Source organism: Nicotiana sylvestris, chromosome 6 (genome assembly GCF_000393655.2).
Source record: "Nicotiana sylvestris chromosome 6, ASM39365v2, whole genome shotgun sequence".
In the NCBI taxonomy this organism is placed as follows: Eukaryota; Viridiplantae; Streptophyta; class Magnoliopsida; order Solanales; family Solanaceae; genus Nicotiana; species Nicotiana sylvestris.
The window spans coordinates 159,547,403-159,572,195 of NC_091062.1; the positions used below are offsets into that span (position 1 = coordinate 159,547,403).

General features: G+C 43.6%; 1 protein-coding gene across 1 annotated transcript; it reads right to left on the reverse strand.

The window, feature by feature from the left end:
- Window positions 1-23,304: 23,304 nt before the first annotated feature.
- LOC138871547 (uncharacterized) lies at window positions 23,305-23,976 on the reverse strand. Its single transcript, XM_070149430.1, has one exon. The coding sequence runs from the start codon at window positions 23,974-23,976 to the stop codon at window positions 23,305-23,307; it is 672 nt and encodes a 223-aa protein (XP_070005531.1).
- Between the last annotated feature and the right edge of the window lie 817 nt (window positions 23,977-24,793).

A 24,793-nucleotide genomic window follows, 5' to 3' on the forward strand; every position in this document is an offset into this window, starting at 1 on the left:
TCTGTAGCAAAATGAGAGGGGCAGGAGGCAAGGATGAGCTTTTGATAGCTTATTTCGGCCAAAGTCTGAGCGGATCTGCACTAGAATGGTATACCAGGCAGGATTTCAGCAGGTGGTACACGTGGGATGATCTGGCACAGGCTTTTGCAGGTCATTTCCAGTACAATCTAGAGATAGTCCCTGACCGTCTCACGTTATTGAGAACTGGGAAGAAACCCGGGGAAAGTTTTCGCGAGTTCGGATTCCGCTGGAGAGAACAAGCAGCTAGAGTCGATCCTCCCATGAGAGAGGGAGAGATGGTGGACTATTTTTTGCAGACATTGGATCCAACCTACTTTGGTCACTTGGTGACGACGGTTGGAAAATCTTTCAACGAGGTGGTCAAAATTGGGGTCATGATAGAAGAAGGTTTGAGGTCGGACAAGATCTTGAACTATTCGGCACTTAAAGCCACAACCCAGGCTATTCAAAGCGGCACGGGAGGTGCGCTAAGAAGAAAGAAAGAAGAGGTTGCCACGATCGAGGCAGGCAGTTGGTCCAGGGCTGGCAGGCCGCACTACAACCAACCCAGGCCTCACAGGTCAAACTACCCATACAACCCACCACAAAATTTCTATCCACCTCGAGAACCACATTGTTCCGTACACCAAGCCCAGGTATACACTCAGCCTCCGGTTCGCCCACAATGGCGCGCACCGGCTCCCCAGAACATATATGCACCACCACAAAACACCTACCCTCCACCAAGGGCATATAGAAATCCTTCAGGGGCAGGTTTCCGGGGAAATCCAGATGCCAGGAATGACAGGTTGCGGAAGCAAAGAACCTTCACCGAACTGGGAGAAACCTACACCGCTGTGTTCCACAAGCTGCGGCAATTGGGTTTGGTTAGTCCTGTCCATACTCGGGAACCAAATCCCCCGCCTCAGAATTTGGATCGTTCAATCAGTTGTGAATACTGTTCAGGGATGCTCGGGCACGATACCGAGAAGTGTTGGAAGTTAAGGCATGCCATACAGGATCTTATTGACACCAATAAGATCGAGGTCCAGACACCGGAGGCCCCTAACATCAACCAAAACCCACTGCCAGCGCACCACGAAGCTCACATGATTGAGTTGGTGTGTGAGGGAGGAGAATTAAGAAAACCCTCACAAACAGTGATGATGATCCAAGCCGCCCCGAAGGAAGTCTTAACCAGTGGAGGAACAAGTGTACAGTCGCAGGGAGAAGGCGTCAAGCCGGTAGTAATATTGGGGAAGAGCCCGTCCGTCATAGCAAGCAAACCCGAGCCAAGCAAGTTGGTAATACCAGGGATCCTGCCCACACCGGCAGTCATGTTGAAAGGGGTATGTAGAGAACGGGTGACCATAAAGCCGGTGGTCCAACTGCCGATGATTGACAGCAGGGCTGTGCCCTGGAAATATGAAAAGGCAGTGGTGACGTACCAAGGAAAACAGGTGGAAGAAGTCAGTTGTGAAGCGCAAGGGCTGACTCGATCAGGTCGATGTTTTGCTCCGGTGGAGTTAAGGAAAACCAACCCAGTGGCAACCAAGAAGCCAGTGTCAGAAGAAGAGGCTGAAGACTTCCTGAGGAAGATGAAAGTACAAGACTATTCTGTGGTTGAGCAGCTGAGAAAAACACCTGCCCAGATCTCACTATTGTCATTACTCCTCCATTCCGAGGAACATCGTCGGGCCCTGTTAAAGATATTGAACGAGGCCCATGTACCCAGTGAGATTTCTGTAAACCACCTGGAAACCATTGCCAGCAAGATTTTCGAGGTGAACAGAGTGACATTCTCAGATGATGACCTGCCGGTGGAAGGAACGGAGCACAATAAAGCTCTATACCTAGCTGTCAAATGTGAAGACTCGGTGGTAACCCGAGTATTGGTGGATAACGGCTCAAGCGCCAATATTTGTCCATTATCCACCCTGGACCAGTTAAAGATTGACCGTGGAAGAATCCGGGAGAATAGCATCTGTGTCCGGGGGTTTGACGGAAACGGAACAGCCACTGTGGGGGATGTTGTACTTGAACTGACCATTGGTCCGGTCCTGTTTACCATGGAATTCCAGGTATTGGACGCCACGGTATCTTACAACTTGCTGTTAGGACGACCCTGGATTCATGCAGCTAAAGCGGTGCCTTCCACCCTACATCAGACAGTGAAGTTCGAGTGGGAAAGACAAGAGGTCGTGTTGCACGACGAGGATACAACATGCACCATGGGCGGAACCATTGTGCCTTTCATAGAGACCACTGATGACAAGGGTCCCTGGGTCTACCAGATTCTCGATACAGGGTCGACCAACAAAATTTCTGAAGGAGAAATCATCCCGCACCCTAGGGTAGCTGCCGCAACAGTCATGATGGTATCAGAAATGCTGGGTAATGGATTTGTGCCGGGAAAAGGCCTGGGAGTTGAACTTCAAGGGATAGTCCAACCTGTTTCCCTTCCTAAGAATCTGGAAACCTTCGGGTTGGGGTTCAAACCAACCGCAGCAGACAGGAAGGAGGCGCGAAGAATGAAGAAGAGGGTCTGGTTTCTGCCTAAACCAGTGCCACGCCTCTCAAGGTCTTTTGTTAAAGCAAGTGCCAAGGGGTCAGTGATCCCAAAGATTCGAGGACCTTTGATCGGTATAAATGAAGACCTGAATCAGAGTTTTGAGAGGCTGTTCGCGGATGTCAGTATGGTGGAAGCTGGAGAAGGTTCCAGCAGAGCAGAGATACAATTTGTGGGGCCTGAGGCCAAGACCAACAATTGGACGGTTACTCCTCTTCCTGTCCGAGGGGAGTCTTGGTAGTAGGCTTTGATTAATGTTTTGTTTGTTTATTTGTTTGATCGGATTATTCAAGGGTGTAATCCAAATTTTACTTTCGTTTTTGTAAAAGTGTGAACCCTTTTATCCCGCAAATTTAATAAAGTTCTCTTCTTTGGTCTCATTTTAATTTTTGTCTTGTTCTTTTTCTTTCTGAACAGTTCTCTTTTTACTGGTTCTAATGACATGGCATGCACAGCGGATCTTCGACCTAGTCTAATAAATCAATCTGAAACCGACTCAATGATGCAAAAGGTCGTTTGTGACGATGAATCTGAATGTGACGAAGGTGAAGCCTTCGAAGAAATAAACAGAGAACTGTGCCAGTTTGAAGAGAAACCCAAGCCTAACTTAAATGACACCGAGGCGGTGAATCTAGGAGACGCTGATAACGTCCAAGAGACCAAAATTAGCATCCACATTGAGCCGAATGTCAGAACAGAATTGATCAAAACTCTCAGGGAATTCAAAGATGTTTTTGCCTGGTCCTATGATGATATGCCTGGATTAAGCACCAATTTAGTGGTTCACAAATTGCCCACTGACCCGGCATACCCTCCGGTCAAGCAAAAACTAAGGAAATTTAAAACAGAAATGAGTGTAAAGATCAAAGAAGAAGTGATTAAGCAATTACAATCGAAGGTCATTCGGGTCACTCGGTATCCCGAGTGGTTGGCCAATGTGGTACCAGTCCCAAAGAAGGATGGAAAAATCAGGGTGTGCGTTGATTACCGCAACCTCAACAAAGCAAGTCCCAAGGACAATTTTCCGCTGCCCAACATTCATATCTTAATCGACAATTGCGCATGGCGCGAGATTGGATCCTTTGTGGATTGCTATGCAGGTTATCATCAGATCCTAATGGACGAGGAGGATGCCGAGAAAACAGCGTTTATTACGCCATGGGGCACCTACTGCTATTGGGTAATGCCGTTCGGGTTAAAGAACGCTGGGGCAACATACATGCGAGCAATGACTGCAGTGTTTCATGACATGATACACAAGGAGATTGAGGTGTACGTCGACGACGTGATCATCAAATCTTGGCGTCAGGAGGACCATATAGCAGACCTAAGGAGATTTTTTCAAAGACTCCGAAGGTATGATATCAAGCTTAACCCGGCCAAATGCGCATTCGGGGTTCCATCAGGAAAGTTGCTAGGATTCATCGTCAGTCGACGGGGGATTGAGTTAGACCCATCCAAAATTGAATCCATCCGAGATTTGCCACCGCCAAGGAACAAAACAGAGGTAATGAGTTTGCTGGGCAGACTCAATTACATCAGCAGGTTCATCGCTCAACTCACAGCAACTTGCGAGCCCATATTTCGGTTGCTGAGAAAGGATGCTGCGGTAGGTTGGACAGCAGAGTGTCAGGAAGCTTTCGACCAAATCAAAGGGTATCTGTCTAATCCACCCGTATTGGTCCCACCTAAGCCCGGGAAACCCCTAATCCTTTACCTGACGGTCTTGGAAAATTCATTTGGTTGTGTACTGGGGCAACATGACGACTCAGGGAGGAAGGAGCAAGCCATCTACTATCTTAGCAAGAAATTCACAGTGCATGAGGTCAAGTACACTCAACTCGAGAAAACGTGCTGCGCCCTAACTTGGGTAGCTCAGAAGTTGAAGCACTACCTGTCTTCATATACTACTTATCTCATATCCCGCTTGGACCCATTGAAGTATATCTTTCAGAAACCTATGCCCACGGGAAGGTTGGCAAAATGGCAAATTCTGCTCACAGAGTTTGATATCATCTACGTGACGAGGACGGCCATGAAAGCCCAGGCGCTGGCAGACCATTTGGCCGAGAATCCCGTTGATGAAAAATACGAGCCCTTAAGAACGTATTTTCCTGACGAAGAGGTGATGCATACGAATGAGTTGGAATTACCCGAGGAACCAGGTTGGAAGCTTTTCTTCGATGGAGCTGCAAACGCAAAAGGGGTTGGAATAGGAGCAGTACTCATTTCTGAAACAGGACGGCATTATCCTGTTACGGCTCAACTGCGCTTCTATTGCACCAACAATATGGCCGAATATGAGGCTTGCATTCTGGGTCTGCGCTTGGCTGCTGACATGGATGTCCAAGACGTCTTGGTCTTGGGAGACTCGGACCTCTTGGTACATCAAATTCAGGGTGAATGGGAAACACGAGATCTAAAGCTCATACCATACCGACAATGCTTGCATGATCTGAGCAAGCAATTTCGATCGGTAAAGTTCAAACACATCCCGAGAGTTCACAATGAGGTTGCGGATGCCTTAGCCACCTTAGCATCAATGCTGCACCACCCTGACAAAATGTATGTTGATCCTCTACACATCCAGGTCCGTGATCAGCACGCCTACTGCAATGCCATAGAAGAAGAAGCAGATGGCGAACCCTGGTTTCATGATATCAAGGAATACCTCAGGATGGGGATATATCCAGAACATGCCTCTGGGGACCAAAAAAGAGCCCTTCGGCGTTTGTCGAATGGTTTCTTCCTCAGTGGAGGAGTATTGTACAAAAGAACCCCGGATTTGGGATTGTTGAGATGCATAGATGCCGGGCAGGCAACGACGGTTATGGCGGAAGTACATGCCGGAGTTTGTGGGCCGCACATGAGCGGATATGTATTGGCAAGAAAGATCCTTCGAACAGGGTGTTATTGGCTAACCATGGAACACGACTGTATCACTTTCGTAAGGAAATGCCATCAGTGCCAGATACATGGAGATTTGATTCATTCTCCGCCAACAGAGTTACATACGATGTCAGCACCCTGGCCGTTTGTAGCATGGGGCATGGATGTCATTGGGCCCATCGAGCCAGCAGCGTCCAACGGTCATAGGTTCATTCTAGTGACCATTGATTACTTCACCAAATGGGTTGAGGCTAAAACCTTCAAATCAGTAACCAAGAAGGCAGTGGTGGACTTTGTTCACTCCCATATCATCTGCAGATTTGGGATCCCAAAAGTGATCATCACGGATAACGGTGCGAATCTTAATAGCAGCTTGATGAGAGAGGTATGCCAACAATTCAAGATTACACACCGCAATTCCACCCCATATCGTCCCAAGGCGAATGGAGCAGTCGAAGCAGCCAATAAGAATATCAAGAAGATACTGCGAAAAATGGTGGAAGGGTCCAGACAATGGCACGAGAAATTACCCTTTGCTTTGTTGGGTTACCGCACTACCGTCCGGACTTCCATAGGCACAACTCCTTATTTGTTGGTGTATGGAACTGAGGCCGTGATACCAGCGGAGGTCGAAATTCCGTCCCTCCGAATTGTCGCTGAAGCCGGAATTGATGATGATGAATGGATCAAAGCTCGCTTGGAACAGTTGAGCCTGATAGATGAGAAAAGATTGGCAGCAGTGTGCCATGGTCAGCTGTACCAGAAGAGAATGGCAAGAGCGTATAATAAAAAGGTGCGCCCCAGGAAGTTTGAAGTAGGGCAGCAGGTATTGAAGAAGATCCTCCCACATCAGGTCGAGGCAAAAGGCAAATTCGCCCCAAATTGGCAAGGGCCTTATATCGTGACCAGAGTATTGTCCAACGGTGCTTTGTGTTTGACAGATGTCGAAGGTAGATGTGTCGACATGGCTATCAATTCAGATGCAGTCAAGAGATATTATGCGTAACTTCTTCAATTATGGCAATTTTTGGTTTATTTGTTTGTATTTGGCATTTGTTGAATAATGAGATGACGGAGGCAATTCTTTCTTCTATCCAAACACTTTTAACCCTCGCTTCCCCCTTTGAGCCTTAAGCAATTTTTTTCAATACCCCTCTTTTGGAATCACTAATGGGAAAGATATGAAAAAAGAAAAGAAAAGAAAAAGAAAAGAAAAGAAAAAGACATGGAAAAAAATGAAAAGAAGGAAAAGAAAAAGGAAGAAGATAAAATCACAAATAACAAAACCGTGGGAACTACGTTTGACCTGATTCCTCAAAGAGGATACGTAGGCGCCTCACGGCTCGGTCATAGTATGCATCATAGCAAATATAGGATGCATAATGTACATAGTGTGCATAATAGGCACAATGTGCGTAACGCACATAGCTCAACATAAGCATAAAAGATAAATTCCCCAAGCAAGAAAACTGGGACAGAGGTTATGTTTTAAGTTCCAACAAAGGTTTGATTCCAAAAGTTGTAGCACATCACCCTTCAAATTTGTTTTCATTTTTATAGCCTTTCTTCAAACCCACACCAAAACCAACATCAACATCCAAAAGACCTCCCGATCAATGTTCGAGAGATGCCAAGTCCGGCGAATAAGACCGAGAATAATACACTGATCCCCAGCAAAGAAGAGGATCGTGAGACTGAGAATGAATTGATAGTCAAAGGAATCTCCAGAAGAGAGGGTCGTATCTACAACGCCCCGATTCATCGAAAGAAATAAAATGAGAGAGTCTTATCGGTGAAAACCTTCACAGGCACCGAAAGGCGATGTAAGATGAGGGATATGAAATGAGAGAGTCTTATCGGTGAAAACCTTCACAGGCACCATAAGGCGCCGGGAGATGAGAGAAAAGAGAGAGTCTCATTAGTGAAAACCCCTCGAAGGGCACTATGAGGCGACAAGACAGATCAGCAAAGCTACCACATTCGAAACGAAATGAACACTCCTTTATCATCCCCAGCAAGTCAAACCATCGAGCAGATCAATTGATACAAATAGACTGGGTCGGAATCTATGGTGCACGCCATGATCACGGGGACCAGTTGTGTCCTCCAGATAAGTTCTTTGGATTGTCTCCTCCCACAAAATATTGGTTCAGAAAGTTTTTCTCTTTTCCATATCTTTATTTCTTTTCCTAAAATGTGTCTTGAAAGGATTTTTCAAAGCTTACTACCAGAAACCGAAGGGGAATTCATCCCAATGCAGGATAATACAAACAGTCTTAAGGGCCGGTCCCAGGCAATGCAGTGATTGTGCCCGGAAATTTTGGAAGAAGTAAGCTCCAAAAGGGAGTGGTTCCGGGAGTTAGAAGCAGACTCCCACATCATGTGTTTAAAGAAAAAGCAGAAAAAGGGATAAATTGAAAACCAATCCCCAGCAGGCTAGAGACCCCCAACAGGAAACTTTGCCCGCCAACCAATTATGGGGACAAAGAGCAAGGAAGGGGGAAGAGAGGAAGACGGCTCGCCAGAAAGGCACCCTCTACCACCACGATTAAAACTGATTAAATCCTTTTGTCTACTGCAGGAAAACAAAGGATTGATGATGGCAGCAAGATGCACCGCCATGGAAGTCACCAAAAACCGCGGCAGAAAATTTTCTGCCAATTGTCGAAAATTTTCTCGGAAGAACGGGAAAGCAATTCCAATACTTTTAAGTTCTAGGTCGCCCACCAGTATAATGCGGGAATACTTTTAAGTTCTAGGTCACCCACCAGTATAATGCGGGAATACTTTTAAGTTCTAGGTCGCCCACCAGTATAATGCGGGAATACTTTTAAGTTCTAGGTCGCCCACCAGTATAATGCGGGAATACTTTTAAGTTCTAGGTCGCCCACCAGTATAATGCGGGAATACTTTTAAGTTCTAGGTCGCCCACCAGTATAATGCGGGAATACTTTTAAGTTCTAGGTCGCCCACCAGTATAATGCGGGAATACTTTTAAGTTCTAGGTCGCCCACCAGTATAATGCGGGAATACTTTTAAGTTCTAGGTCGCCCACCAGTATAATGCGGGAATACTTTTAAGTTCTAGGTCGCCCACCAGTATAATGCGGGAATACTTTTAAGTTCTAGGTTGCCCACCAGTATAATGCGGGAATACATTTTAAGTTCTAGGTCGCCCACCAGTATAATGCGGGAATACTTTTAAGTTCTAGGAAGAACGAGGAAGCAATTTTAATACTTTTAAGTTCTAGGTCGCCCACCAGTATAATGCGGGAATACTTTTAAGTTCTAGGTCGCCCACCAGTATAATGCGGGAATACTTTTAAGTTCTAGGTCGCCCACCAGTATAATGCGGGAATACTTTTAAGTTCTAGGTCGCCCACCAGTATAATGCGGGAATACTTTTAAGTTCTAGGTCGCCCACCAGTATAATGCGGGAATACTTTTAAGTTCTAGGTCGCCCACCAGTATAATGCGGGAATACTTTTTAAGTTCTAGGTCGCCCACCAGTATAATGCGGGAATACTTTTAAGTTCTAGGTCGCCCACCAGTATAATGCGGGAATACTTTTAAGTTCTAGGTCGCCCACCAGTATAATGCGGGAATACTTTTAAGTTCTAGGTCGCCCACCAGTATAATGCGGGAATACTTTTTAAGTTCTAGGTCGCCCACCAGTATAATGCGGGAATACATTTAAGTTCTAGGTCGCCCACCAGTATAATGCGGGAATACATTTTAAGTTCTAGGTCGCCCACCAGTATAATGCGGGAATACTTTTAAGTTCTAGGTCGCCCACCAGTATAATGCGGGAATACTTTTAAGTTCTAGGTCGCCCACCAGTATAATGCGGGAATACTTTTAAGTTCTAGGTCGCCCACCAGTATAATGCGGGAATACTTTTAAGTTCTAGGTCGCCCACCAGTATAATGCGGGAATACTTTTAAGTTCTAGGTCGCCCACCAGTATAATGCGGGAATACTTTTAAGTTCTAGGTCGCCCACCAGTATAATGCGGGAATACTTTTTAAGTTCTAGGTCGCCCACCAGTATAATGCGGGAATACATTTAAGTTCTAGGTCGCCCACCAGTATAATGCGGGAATACTTTTTAAGTTCTAGGTCGCCCACCAGTATAATGCGGGAATACATTTAAGTTCTAGGTCGCCCACCAGTATAATGCGGGAATACTTTTTAAGTTCTAGGTCGCCCACCAGTATAATGCGGGAATACTTTTAAGTTCTAGGTCGCCCACCAGTATAATGCGGGAATACTTTTAAGTTCTAGGTCGCCCACCAGTATAATGCGGGAATACTTTTAAGTTCTAGGTCGCCCACCAGTATAATGCGGGAATACTTTTAAGTTCTAGATCGCCCACCAGTATAATGCGGGAATACTTTTAAGTTCTAGGTCGCCCACCAGTATAATGCGGGAATACATTTAAGTTCTAGGTCGCCCACCAGTATAATGCGGGAATACTTTTAAGTTCTAGGTCTCCCACCAGTATAATGCGGGAATACTTTTAAGTTCTAGGTCGCCCACCAGTATAATGCGGGAATACTTTTAAGTTCTAGGTCGCCCACCAGTATAATGCGGGAACACTTTTAAGTTCTAGGTCGCCCACCAGTATAATGCGGGACTACTTCTAGCTCTAGATTTTGGAATCAGTCACCCCACCTGAAGACGGAAGGGTACAACAGAGATCCCCAAACGGGAAACAATAAAATCCCTAGCACCAAGAAGCAGACAACTGCAGAGGCAAGCGCGCAATTCAAAAAAAGGAACGCGTCTCAAAATAAGCAGTTTGGGAACGTTGTAGCATGCCCAGTATAACAATTCTGATGAAAAGCCATACCGCTGAAGAAACCATTGAAAGATTTAAGGAAGAAGGCCATGTTCCCAGCAAATCAAGCAAAGTGATGAGAACTGACATTCAGAAAAGGTGAAGGACCAGCATCATCTCCAAGTTCACAAAATAAAGGCATCGGAGGAAAGCGTTAGCCGGCAAGAAAGCAAGGCAACAAGAACAAGTTGAAGATGGATAAGATCTCATGATCCTCAGTCTAGCTTAACTTCTTGTTTTTCCTTTTAGAGCAATGTAACAGGGAGATCGGTTAAGCAATAGCATCTTACAGCAGCATACAATAGCGCACAATAGCAGCAAGCAACACAGTCACACGGTAGTCCCAGCTACCAAAATTTCCCGAACTACATTGACCTGATTCCTGTTTCAGCCCAGGATATGTAGGAAACCTCTGAAGCAAAGGTTCGGTCAAATCTTTTTCAAAAATGCTTCACACGGAGTATTCGGACGGGCAAAAATCGCTCGCTTATCTTTGCGCGAAAACCCTTCGTGTCTTCGTGCAAAGAGGGGCAGCTGTAAGCACGTGATTTTTGCTTTACGAGCAATCGCTCCAAAAGAAAATAAAAATAGTGACAAATGATTTCGCTGTACAATTTTTCGAGTTTTCCGTGACATGTGTTGTTAGTCATTTATGGGTATGTCCATTTTACATTTAGTCATTACCAAACAAAAATACAAAATGCCTGTCGTTAAAAGAAAATTCAAAAAATATATGTATGTGTGCATCGTTCGTTCTAAGCTGTGATCTAACCATTTTTTATTTTTATTTTTATTTTATTTTTTATTGTCCATTTATGTGTGTTTATCGTTGTGGGTATCACTCAATATGTGTGTAGGTTTATTTTAATTTTTACATTGTTTTAGGAATTTTTGTTTAAATTGAAAAACAAAAAAGGGGAGAAAAGGAAAATCCGATTTGGGCCCCGAAACAAGGCCCAAAACCAAAGTACTGATCCAGTCCAAACCCAGCCTGCCCAAGCACGGACTCAAACGACGTCGTATCGGCGTCCCCATTTGAAGCCGTTGATCTGATTCAAAGGAACGGTCCAGATCAGGCTGTCCAACTCACCTCAACGACGCCGTTTCAGGCAAGTTGATCTGAGCCGTCCAACCTCATTGATCCAACGGTCCCTGGCTCCCTCATGACCCGACCTATTTAGCCGGTTTAACCCAACCCCTCACCTAAACCAAAACGACCCCGTTCCCATACCAAACGACCCCGTCCTGTTACCCACCAATAGATCTAAGCCGTTCAGATCACTTGATCTAACGGCTCCAATCTCTCTTCCCCTTCCATATATAAACTTGACCCTTTACCCCGCACCCCCTATCCGAACCCCCCTTCAGTCATCTCCTTCCCCGAACCCTGAAACCCCCAAACCCTAACGCCGCCCTAGTTTCCCTTCCACCAAAACCCGGCGGCATGAACGCCGGTGGCCACCTCCCGAACACCCTAAGACCCCCTCACTCTCCTGAACATGGATCTGTTACTCCCTAGCCTCGAATCACTTTCGTTCGTCTCGAATCTTCATTTGAAGATTTGAGTCGAACCCGGATCTATGCCAAACCACCCCATCTTCATACCAGACACCCCCCTGACCTTCCTCGTGACCAAACCAAGCTTGGTTTGGTCCGAATCTACCCACAACTCCCAAAAATCCAGATCTGAAAATCCAGACTTTAGAACACATGCACATGGGGAATCCGGATATCCTTAACGGGGGTTTGAGGTCTAATAGACCTTAATCAAGGTGTTCTCATGTGAGAACACCCTGATTAAAGTTTGTTCGGCCTCAAAGGGTCAATGTCGAGTCAGATTTGGTTCAGTTTTGTCTGGACATTTTTGGTAAGCTTTCTTTTCCTTTTTGTTTTATTCAACTGCTAGTTAAGTATGTTAGCATGTTCTGTTGTGTTTGTTCGGTGTTTTCTGATACTTTTCTTAATTTCTTCCGTCTTTGTAAAGACCTTTTATTTGGTCAATTGTTTTCTGTGTATGATTTGAATGTGTTCTGTGATAAACATGATCGTCGATTAGTTTAATCGGTAGATAAGTTAACTCATATAGGCCCCAGTAATTGAACAAAAATTGTCTGATGCCCTTTAGATCCTTAAACGTATTGTTTATGTGAGCGATTGATTATTACCTGTTATAATTACTATAGTCGACTCGATAAATATCGTCGATTAGCTTTCTATAACTAATAAATCGAATGAGCTAATAATGTCGCATGACTAATTGAGCTTTGCCACTGACTGTATGCCCCAACATTGTTTGAAATGGTTTGTTTGCACTGTAAAACTGACTGAAAAAGGTTCAGCCCAGGCAGTCTTGAGTTCGAACTTTCATCAGTTCAAAAAATGCCCTGATGCTGCAATAGGCAGGGGCAGTAATAATCAAGGTTGACAGGGGTATTCTGGGGTGTTAAAAAGAACAGAAGTAATTAGTTTAAGTGAGCTGACAAATGGGGTACTAAATTAGGATTAAACTAATGCCAATGGGGGGACAAGACACAAGAGTATGGGTTTAAAAGGAATACTAAAATAAGCCCATAATCCTTGATTAAAGAATAAACCAGGCGTGGGGAACAAGAGGGGCTGGCACAAAAGATGCTTAGGCATGGGCTTTAAGGGGTATGGGCAGACTGCAAGTTGCAGATGAGGGCAGCTTAGCTGCACTTGGTCACTTTGGCTTATAAATAGGCCATTTGAGAACTGAAAAAGGGCTGGACTTTTTAGTCTTCAGAAAAAAGAGAAAAACAAAGTGAAAATTTTCAGTCTTAAGGCTAGAGTTTTAATCTGAAGAGAGGTTTACTGAGTTTAAAGAAAGCCGAAAAACATAAGTTAGTTTCCAAATAGATTGTAACCAAACACCATCTGAAAGTTGAACAAGAATTCATATTGGTCAAGCTGTCTTGGCCAAGTTCTGTCGTCTGCAAGTGACTGAGCTGTTTGTTGGTTGCTGAACTGTTGGTATTTGCTGCATTGAACTTCTTTTACTTCTGGTGTTCATTACTCTTCGTCTGGAATTATTGGTTTGGCACTCGACTATTTGCTGGTTTCATTTATTCTGGGAATCATTGTTGGTTGTTCGTGGACTGTGGAAAACAATCTTGGTTGTTGGTTTGTTGCTGTGCTGTTGCTGTGTATCTGTTGATGCTGTGATTACTGCACACTACTCAACTGATCACTCTCCTTCTTCCTTTCCTTTCCTTACCAGGTACACAATTGATACCACCAATGTAACTGAGAGTTTGAGCATGAATGCAAAAGAGAGGACCTGCAGATTGTTTTTATGTATACATGAACTGTTACATTAAATGTCATAAAATAGTTACATTTTCGTTTGTATAATAGAAGTAGCCTACATGCTCAGTATATCAATGTAGGTTAATGAATGATAGTCATGTATGTATGCTGTTAGGTGAAAAACATTCCCAGGGTAATAGATTGTATTTTAGACTTAGTCTGATGGTGTAGTACATTCTATAATGTAGGCCAAAATAGGAAAACTACCCACATGAGTTAAAGTTCTTTCCCCTTTTGCTAGTTTGTCACATATAAACTGATAAAGAACAAAGAATCAGTTCTAGGCCTCAACCTCAGGAAGGCCGAGCCCAAATCGAAAAATCAGTTAGGCCTGTACCGGAAAAACAGGGCCCAAGTCTGGCCATCTCGCATGAGCTAGGTTTGGGCCCATGATTTGTGGCTAGTTGTCCATAAGTGCAGTCACGTTTTATTATTCTGTAAAAGCACTTTAAATCCGGTTTTATAATCAACTAAGGCTATTTACTGCTTTCAATTGATAGAGACAAACACGACAAGAAACGTAATTGCTATAGGATATCCTTTAAAAATAACAACAAGATGAGCCTCGATAAAAATAAACAAAACGCAGATGCGGGGCCCTTGTTAAATGTATATTAGTGAAGCATTTAGTTTCCAGGACGGGTTGTTTAGCAAATCTCACAACCTTCCTAAAATAACAATACGCTAGACTCTTTAGGACGCGCCTTAATAAATCTTACCTTCGTAAATTCGGGTGCACATTGATGTGACCCAAATCCAAATCCCAACGGAATCGAAATGTGTTTCTAATCACGGGTACATTGATTGTGACGTGGTTCGAGATGCGTGTCCATGACGTTGCAAATTCATTTAAAAAAAATAGAATGAGATGAGCCTCGCCAAATAAAAATACAAATTGCGGGGCCCTCAGTAAATATTTGCTTTAAAAATTATTTGGACTTCGGGATGGACCGTTCAGCAAAATTCCACGGTCTTACCCAAAATAAATACGCTAGTCGCTTTAGGCGCGCCTTTAATAACTTAATTTCCTTAAACTCGGGTGCACATTGATGTGACCCAAATCCAAATCTCAACGGAGTCAAAGTGTGTCGACGACCACGGGTACATTGATTGTAACGCGGTTCGAGATACATTTTCACAACGTTGCAAGTCCTACAAAAATAACAGTGAATGATAAAAGCGGTTAAAAGATAAAAGTGCACATAAGTTCATACTTGTGTAAAATCAGATAACCAAGCCGAATATAACAATTGAGCGACCGTGCTAGAATCACGGAACTCGGGAATGCCTAACACCTTCTCCCGGGTTAACAGAATTCCTTATCCGGATTTCTGATACGCAGACCATAATATAGAGTCATTCTTTTCCTCGATTCGGGATTAAAATTGGTGACTTGGGACACCCTAAATCTCCCAAGTGGCGACTCTGAAATAATTAAACCAATCCCGTTTCGATTGTCCTTTAATTGGAAAAAACTCCCCTGCGCCCCGGGCGCGTAAAAAGGAGGTGTGACAGTATTCACTTGATTGATTGGAAATTTAAACCAAGTATGAAGATTGTGGTAATATCACTAATTTGAGAATTTATGCCTGGAAAATACTCGGTTTATTAGGTTGTGTACTATGGAGGTTTGCTCTGGATATAAAGTATGTTCTTGTGAGTCATGGTAAAAAAAGGGGTTATTATGGACCCTTGAAAGGTTATTAGCCTAGTACGGTACGATCAACATTGGCTTGAGGTCGGCGAGTGGGTTTAAATATGAATGTGGGCTCTATATCAGGCCAGATGTGCTCAATTCAGCATAGCACTCCTTATGGAGGAGTATTAGAACATTGGACATTATTTCGTTGTCGGCTATTTCATGTAATGCTATATTGGGCCGTGTGAGTTGTGAAATGACTTGATAAATTTCTTATGTGTGGATGTTCTGCGTAGTGATGGTGTTATGTGAGCTTTTTTTATTTAGAATTTAGATATTTGTTATAATTTATTGTTTGTTGGACCCCATCAGATCAGTTAACTAAAAAATGGATCATTCCTTTGCTTTTGGAAGAACCAATCATATAATGAAGGATGGCTCTTGTGATTCAGATTATATATCGCACCTCAGTTGTGCTTGAGTTGTGTAGCTTATGGCGCTATCAGTCTCCCCAGGGATGGTATTATGCACTTAGCGTGCTTGCAACCGATATTCTGTATTTAATAGTAATGAGCAGTTTAGCTCGGTGTGTATCTCCTTATGTGAGTTCTATGTGTGGATCGGGTGGTACGCCGCCACGGGTATGTTGTTTGGATCGGGTTGCATGCCGCAACAGTATGATGTTGAGTACAGTTTTCTATATTCTAATTTTGGTGTATTTTGTTTCCCATTTTCTGAGGAAAGTTCATATTAGTTGCGCGAGTTAAGTAGTCCTTTCCATAGTTCGTTTTCATTATGTATCACGTTCGAGTTTGTAGCCTATTGGCAAATTGTGGCATCATAGGAGACTTTTGGGCATGTCTAGGGTGGCTTATTACCTGAGCAGTTTGTACTGGGTGAGACAAGATTATTGGATCTAGGATCAGTGCAATCGAATTATATGAAGTATATTAATGAGCAAATACCATTATTTGGTTCAGAATGAGGTAATGATTCTTGTCAGGAGTATAGACTCAACGAATTGTTGACTCGGCAGTTGGTTATGAATTTCTACATATCTCTTCCATCATGGTGGTATTGCAAAAGTTGGGACAAGATTTATATATGTCATGAGGTGCATTGTGAGTATCAGATTCGAGAAATGTCGGTTGTTATGATCAGAGAATGTTATTATGGTCCGTGAATGTTGTGGTGCATGGTGTATTCACCAAAGGTATGCAGTCATGTTCTGGTACATCGTGTAGTGACTGATACGGTATTCATAGGTTGGAAGCAGGCCTGGCAGAGAATTTCGGGTGTTGGAACTGGGTTGTAAGCTTATTTGTTTGAATAAAAGAGAATATCTTCACATTTGCTCGAGCTAATGTGCTCAACTGAGTTGTGGTAGCACGGGTAGGCGCACAAGGTGTTTAACAATGATTTTAGACAACTCAAGCGTAGTTCTTAGCACGTTCAAGGAAGAACGTATGTTTAAATGGCAGAGAATGTAATGACCTGACCGATCGTTTGAACTATAGCACATCATTCAACAGTTTGAGACCATGAGCAACTTTGTTTCGAGTATTATGACTTGTACGCATGGTTGGAATTGAATTTCGGGAAGTTTGAAGTTGATTTGGAAAGGAAATTTCTCATTTTGGAAGCTTAAGTTGATAGAAATGACTAAAGTTTGATTTATGAGTAAACGACCTCAAAATCGGGATTTGATGGTTCCAACAGGTTTGTATGATGAATTTGGACTTGGGCGTATGCGTGGATCAGGTTTTAGATGACCCGTGAGCATTTTCGCGCCTATTGTGGAAGTTAGCATTTTGGAAGAATTTTATAAATTTGGGTTGAAGTGCATTTCAATGCTATTGATGTCCGTTTGGGATTCCAAGTCTGGGAGTAGCTCCGTATGGTGATTCTGGTATTGGGAGCGCGTCCGGGAGTGAATTTGGAGGTCCATAGGTCATTTTGCAGTCATTTGGCCAAAATTAGAAATTTGAAGGGTTTTTGAGAAGTTAGACCGGAAGTGGTCTTTTTAATATTGGGGTCAGATTCCGATTCCGGAAGTTGGAGTAGGTTTGTAACGTCAAATATGACTTGTGTGCAAAATTTGAGGTCAATCTGACGAGATTTGATGGGTTTCGACATCGAATGTTGAAGTTTGAAATTATACAGTTCATTAAGCTTGGATTGGAGGGTGATTCATGGTTTAAGCGTTATTTGATATGATTTGAGTCCTCGTGTAGGTCCGTGTTATATTATGGGACTGGTTGGTGTAATTGTACGGGGTTCCGGGGGCCTCAGGTGGATTCCGGGTGGTTAATGGATTGAAAATGAAATTTGAAGAAGGGCTGAAGCAGCTGGGCTTCTGGTGTAACCGCACATGTGTGAAGAGCACTGCAGGAGTGGGAGGTGACCTGCAGAAGCAGATTTTTGTCTGGGAAGGAGTGGACTGCAGATGCGGTCAAAGTCCGCAAAAGCGGGACCGCACCTGCGTTTGGGGAGCCGCAGATGCGGAGTTGTGAGGCCTGGTGAATGACCGCAGAAGCGGTTGTGGGGCCGCACCTGCGGAACCGCAGAAGTGGTCAAGTGACTGCAGGTGCGGAAAGGATGGAGGTAGTGAGGTTCTTTAAAATCGGGGTTTGGCTCATTTTCACTCCATTTCTTTCATGGGAGCCGATTTTCGAGCAACTTGGGAGTGCCATTTTCACCACCAAGCATGAGTTTTGGAGCGTTGTGCATCGATTTGAGTCTTCAGAAAGGCGTGGGATGCCGGTTATAGAACTTCGAAGCGAGGTGAGTCTCCTTTCTAACCTTGTAAGAGGGAATTGTCCCCATAGGTGAATTAATTAGATATGTGCTTCTATTTGTAGGGGCTACGTACGCATGAGGTGACGAGAGTCCGTGCGTAGCTACTATTATGCTTAAGTCTGGATAGTCTAGGACCCGAAAACATGTTATACTTGAAATATTTGTAACCTTATTGAAAATTTAAATTGCTTAAATCATATCAAATTGGTAAATCAATTTATAAAGAAATTAAACATCATTTTTCTTGACCGTTAAAGAGAAGTTGCCATTTCTTTGGGTAATTGTTTCCTTGATGAATTTTTGATTGATTTTTTGATGTGTTTATTTATATTTTACCGCATCGCATGTATGATTCGCGAGTGGGGTAATATATGCATCCATGGTTCTCGCCATTCGACTCTCTGGCAGTGCACAATTTAAATATCTATTGGATCGGGTCGTACGACCTTGGCATGATTTGTGCATGCTTGTATTGCTTGACTTGTAAACTTATAAATGATAACATTGCCTCCCTGGCTTGAGATAAATGAATAAATGATGAAAAATAAATTTGGAAATTCCTTATTAATGAAAGGATTGTTTACTTGCTTCATGCTATTTACTTACAGCCGTGTATATAAAAAAAATTCTGGATTTACTATATTATTGGTATATTCTGGACAATTATCGTGTTGTATTTTATTTTAAATCCTAGAAATTGATTATGCACTTGTGACACCGGGTTCTGGGGTGGTTATGGGATATTCAGTAACAAAAATTGTAAACACTCTTACTTATTCTGTGAAGATTACTTTTACCAATTAAATTAAAGGGAGTTTATGGTCTCAAAAAAATTATTAAAATGAGAGCTTAATTAATTATTTAATATTGGCTTGCCTGATAGTGGTGTCCGGCGCCATCACGGCCCTTAGTGGGTCTTGGGTCATGACATTTATCAACTTCCAATATGATTTAAGTAATTAAATTATCTAGTAGGGGCAAACATTGCAGGTATAGCATGATATGGGTCCTAGCCTACCTGGAAAATAGCATAATTAGTAGCTATGCGCGTACTCTCGTCACCTCGTACGTACGTACATAGCCCCCCAAAAATAGTTACACATATTTATTTAATTCACCTATGGGGTTAATTCCCTCTTACAAGGTTAGAAAAGTGACTTACCTCGCCTCAAGGCCTACTTTCCGGTCCAAGCTTATGCCCAAACCCTCAATTTGGAGACAAACGACTCGAAGCTAGTCAAATGTTATATAAAATAAGTAATACATGCTTAAAAGTTCATATCCTAACTATCAAAGTAATTTCCCAAGACTATTCGCAAAACTCCTAAAATTCACCCTCGGGCCTACATGCCCGAATTCTGGAAATTTTTGAAGAAAGTTATTACTCATAACCTCATGAACTTAATTATATGGTTTTCATTAAATTCCATAACCAATTTTGTGGTTAAATCTCATTTTTTTCAAAAACCTAGGTTTTCGCCTAAACCCAAAATTTTCATTAATTTATATGTTATAATATACTCATAAACTATGTATTTAACTCACAATTGGTAGAAATCACTTACCTCAAAGTGCTAGGTGAAAAGCCCTCTCAAGAAGCTCCAAAAATCGCCGAAAGAGCGAGAGAAATGTGTTAGAAATGGCTTAAGTCCCGTATTAAATTAACCCTTCTTCCCGGCAATTGTAGCACCTGCGGTGCCTTGACCGCATCTGCGGTCCCGCACCTGCGGAAAAATCCTTGCAGGTGCGCCTTTACCTTACCTGGACAAGCTTTGCATCTGCGGACAAAACGGGGCCACTTCTGTGCACCTTCCGATCATGTGACCACTGTTCTCGCACCTGTGGTCGCACATGTGCGCCAAAACATCTGCATCTGCAGATGGGTGGACTGCCCTCACTGGTTTGCTTCTCCGGCTCATGGATCGCACCTGCGGCTAGCCAAGCGAAGGTGCGATTATGACAACAGCTGGGAGCTTCAGTTGTTGCTCAAATTTTCCAACTTGGTCTGAGCCTCGTACGATCGACACTCCGGGCCCCCGGGGCACCGCTCGAACTTATCAACAAGTTTGAAATCATAAAATAGACTCGCTCGAACTCTTGGAATGCCCGAAACAACATTAAAACTAAGAATCATACCCCAAAGCCAATTGAATCAAACTTATGCACTTCAAGTTCTTCAATTTACTCCCAATGCACCGAAACGTACTTAAACTACTCGGAATGACACGAAATTTTGCGTGCAAGTCTTAAATGATATTACGAAACTATTCCCCATCTCGGAATCCCATTTTGATATCACCAAAACCTGCTCCAACCAAATTTAAAGAACTTCTAACACATTCAAAGAACCAACTTTTACTATTAGGTTCCAAAACCCTCCCGGGTCATCCAAAACCTAATCCAAACATATGCCCAGGTCTGAAATCATCATACAAACCTATTGGAACTGTCAAATCCTGATTCTGAGGTCGTTTATTTAAAATGTTGACTGAAGTCAAACTTAGCCTCTTAAGGCCAACTTAAGGAATCAAGTGTTCCGATTTCAACCCGAACCCTTCCAAATCCCGAACTAACCATCCCCGCAAGTCATAAAACAGTAAAAGTACATACGAGAAGTCTTATTTAAGGGACCAAGATTCTAGAAAGTAAAATGACTGGTCGGGTCGTTACATTCTCCACCTCTTAAACAAACGTTCTTCCTCGAATGGGTTTAGATTCATACCTGGAGTGCTGAATAACTGTGGATATATGTTCTGCATGTCCTCCTCGGACTCACAGGTTGCCTCCTCAATTGGTTGGCCCCTCCATCGAACCTTCACCATGAAAATCCTCTTGGATCTTAATTTGCGATCCTGTCTAGCAACAATGGCAACTGGCTCCTCCTCATCACCCAGGCTCTCATCTAATTGAATAGTGTTGAAATCTAACATATGGGGCAAGTCGGCGTGATATCTCTTGAGCATAGATGCGTGGAAAACCGGATGAACTCCCGATAGGCTCGGAGGTAAAGCAAGCTCGTAAACAACCTCTCCAACTCGTCTCAACACCTCAAATGGGCCTATAAACCTTGGGCTCAACTTGCCCTTCTTTTCGAATCTCATAATCCCCTTCATCGGCAAGACTTTTACGAGAACCTTCTCGCCCACCATAACTGATATATCACGCACCTTCTGATCCGCGTAACTCTTCTGCCTGGACTGTGCTGTGCGAAGTCACTCCTGAATCAAGTTTACCTTTTCCTAGGCATCCTTCACCAAATCAGTACCATATAACTTAGCCTCGCCGGGCTCAAACAACCCGATGGGAGAACGACATCATCGACCATATAAACCCTCAAATGGAGCCATCTCAATGCTGGACTGATAACTATTGTTGTAAGCAAACTCGCGAAAGGTAAGAATCGATCCTACTACCCTCTAAAGTCAATCACACATGCCTTGAAAATGTCCTCCAAGATCTTAACTATCCGCTCCGACTGCCCGTAGGTCTGTGTATGAAATGTGGTGCTGAGCTCTACATGGGTCCCCAACTCACTCTATACAGCTTTCTAGAAATGCGAAGTAAACTGAGCCTCTATCTGATATGATGGAAATATGAACACCATGCAACCGAACTATCTCCTGAATATAAACCTGGGTCATCCTCTCCGAATTATATGTAGTCATAAATAGAATGAAGTGTGCCGAATTGGTTAACTTGTCGACAATGACCCAAACCGCATAAAACTTCTGCAAGGTCCACGACAACCCAAATACGAAGTCCATAGTATTGTGCTACCATTTCCACTCTGGTATAGTCATCTACTGGAGTAGGCCACCTGGCCTCTGGTGCTCATACCTAACCTGCTGGAAATTTAGGCACCCAGCCACATACTCAACTATGTCTTTCTTTATCCGCCGCCACCAATAATGTTGTCTCAGGTCGCGATACATCTTCGTAGCACCTGGATGAATGGAATACTGAGAACTATGTGCCTCCTCTAGAATCCTCTCCCTCAAGCCGTCAACATTAGGAACACAAAGACAACCCTGGAGTCGTAAAGCACCATCCTTACTGATAGAAACCTCTTTGGCAACACCCTGTAGTACCGTCTCTCTAAGAACCATCAAATGAGGATTATCAAATTGTCGAGCCTTGATTTGCTCTAATAGTGAAGACTGGTCCACAATGCATGCAAGAACTCAGCTGGGCTCTGAAATGTCCAACCTCACAAGTCTGTTAGCCAAGGACTGAATGTTCGAAGCTAATGGCCTCTCCTCTGCTGAGATGAATGCCAAGCTACCCATACTCTCAGCCTTTCTGCTCAAGGCATCCACGACTATATTCGCCTTGCCCGGATGATAAAGAATGGTAATGTCATAGTCTTTGAGTAACTCAAGCCATCAATGCTGCCTCAAATTAAGATCCCTTTGCTTGAACAAATGCTATAAGCTACGATAATCAGTGTAAACCTCACATGATACCACATAAAGATAATGCCTCCAGATCTTAAGAGCATGAACAATCGTGGCTAACTCTAGATTGTGCACATAGTAATTCTTCTAATGGATCTTCAGCTAATGTGAAGCATATGCAATAACGCGCCCCTCCTGCATCAATACACATCCCAAACCGATGTGTGAAGCATCACAATACACCGTATACATCCCCGAACTGGATGGCAATACTAGAACCGGTGATGAAGTCAAAGCTGTCTTAAGCTTCTAAAAGCTCGCCTCACAATAATCGGACCAACGGAACAGAGCACCCTTCTGGGTCAATCTAGTTAAAGGTGTTGCAATGGATGAGAAGCAACCGACGATAATAACCTGCTAACCCTAGGAAGCTCCTGATCTCAATCGCCAAAGTGGGACGAGGCCAACTCTGAACTGCCTCAATCTTCTTAGGATTCAACTTAATATCTTCGCCTGATACAACATTCCCCAAGAATGCCACAGAATCTAACCAAAACTCACACTTGGAGAACTTATCATATAGCTTCTGTTCCCGCAAGGTCTGAAGCACCACTCTCAAATACCGCTCGTGCTCCTCCATATTACGCGAGTAGATCAATGTCATCAATGAAGACAATGACAAAAAAATCAATATAAGTCCTAAAAACCCTATTCATCAAATCCATAAATGCCGCTGGGGCATTAGTCAAGCCGAAGGACATCACTAGAAACTCGTAATGGCCATATCTAGTATGGAAAGCAGTCTTCGGAACATCTGAGTCCCAAATATTCAACTGATGGTATCCTGATCTCAAGTTGATCTTAGAGAACACCTTATACCCTGCAACTGATCAAACAAATCATCAATACGCGACAACGGGTACTTGTTCTCGATTGTGACCTTGTTCAACTGGCGGTAATCAATGCGCATCTGCATTGTCCCATCTTTATTCTTCATAAATATAACTGGTGCACCCCAAGGTGATACACTTGGTCTGACGAACCCCTTTGCTAGAAACTCCTCAAGCTGCTCCTTCAACTTTTTTGGAGCTATATGGTATGGTAGGATAGATATAGGATGGGTACCTGGAGCCAAGTCAATACAGAAATCGATATCACGATCTGGTGGCATGCCTAGAAGGTCAAAAGGAAACACATCGGCGAACTCCAAGACTACTGGTACCGAATCAATCATCGAAGTCTCTGCGGTAGTATCCCGAACATAAGCTAGGTAAGCCAAATAACCCTTCTTGACCATGTGTCGAGCCTTCAGAAAAGTGATGACTTGACTAGATGTACTGATTGATGAACCCTTCCACTCCAATCTCGGCAACTCTGGCATCACTAAAGTAACAGTCTTTGCATGGCAATCAAGGATTGCATGATATAGGGATAGCCAGTCCATGCCTAGAATGACCTCAAAGTCGGTCATATCAAGCAATAGGAGGTCCGCTCTAGTCTCGTAACCATATAATGTAACCATACAGGACCGATAGATCATAGATCCAATCCACAATGACAGAATTGCCCACATAAGTGCACACAAAAACATGAGTACCCAAGGACTCACGAGGAATATCCAGGAAATGAGCAAACAAAGATGACACATATAAATAGGTGGACCCTGGATCAAATAATACCGATGCATCCCTATCGTAGACAGAAATGATACATGTGATCACGACATCTGAGGCCACTACATCTGGTTTGGCCGGGAAGGCATAGAACCTGGCTGGAGCGCCGGCTGGCTGGCCTCCGCTTGACTGAACAGTAGTTGGCTGAACTCCCCCTACTTGGCCTCCACCTCTAGGACGGCCCCTACCCACCTGCCTTCAGCCTCTAGGTGGCCAGACAACTGATGCTGTAATAATGGGCTGCTAACCCGACTGCACTACCTTGCCTCAAAATCTGTGGCAGAATCTCTGCATATGACTGCGATCTCCACACTGGAAATAACCTCTCGGTGCGGTGATCTGCTACCTTGAAGTTTGACCCTGATGGCCTGAATACCCACTAGAAGAACCCTAAATGGTTGGTGGGCAGTATGAACTCTCTAGCATGGAACTTAAGTAAGAACTAGAAGAACCCTGATGACCCGATTACCCACTAGAAGAACCCTGAATGGCTAGTGGGTGGTAAGAACTTTTGGCATGATGCTAAAATAGGTCGCGCCAAAGCGCCCTGAGGAGTTGGTGGTGCTGGATAAGTGGGTCTGCTAGGCTGACCCTTCCCAAACTGAGCTCGACTCCCAACCGGGGCACCTCTAAACTCCCCAGAATAACGGACCCTCTTGTCTCTCT

Excerpts from the sequence above, each read along its gene's own strand:
- LOC138871547 (XM_070149430.1), bottom strand. The coding sequence starts at position 23,976 with ATGGTTACATTATATGGTTACGAGACTAGAGCGGACCTCCTATTGCTT.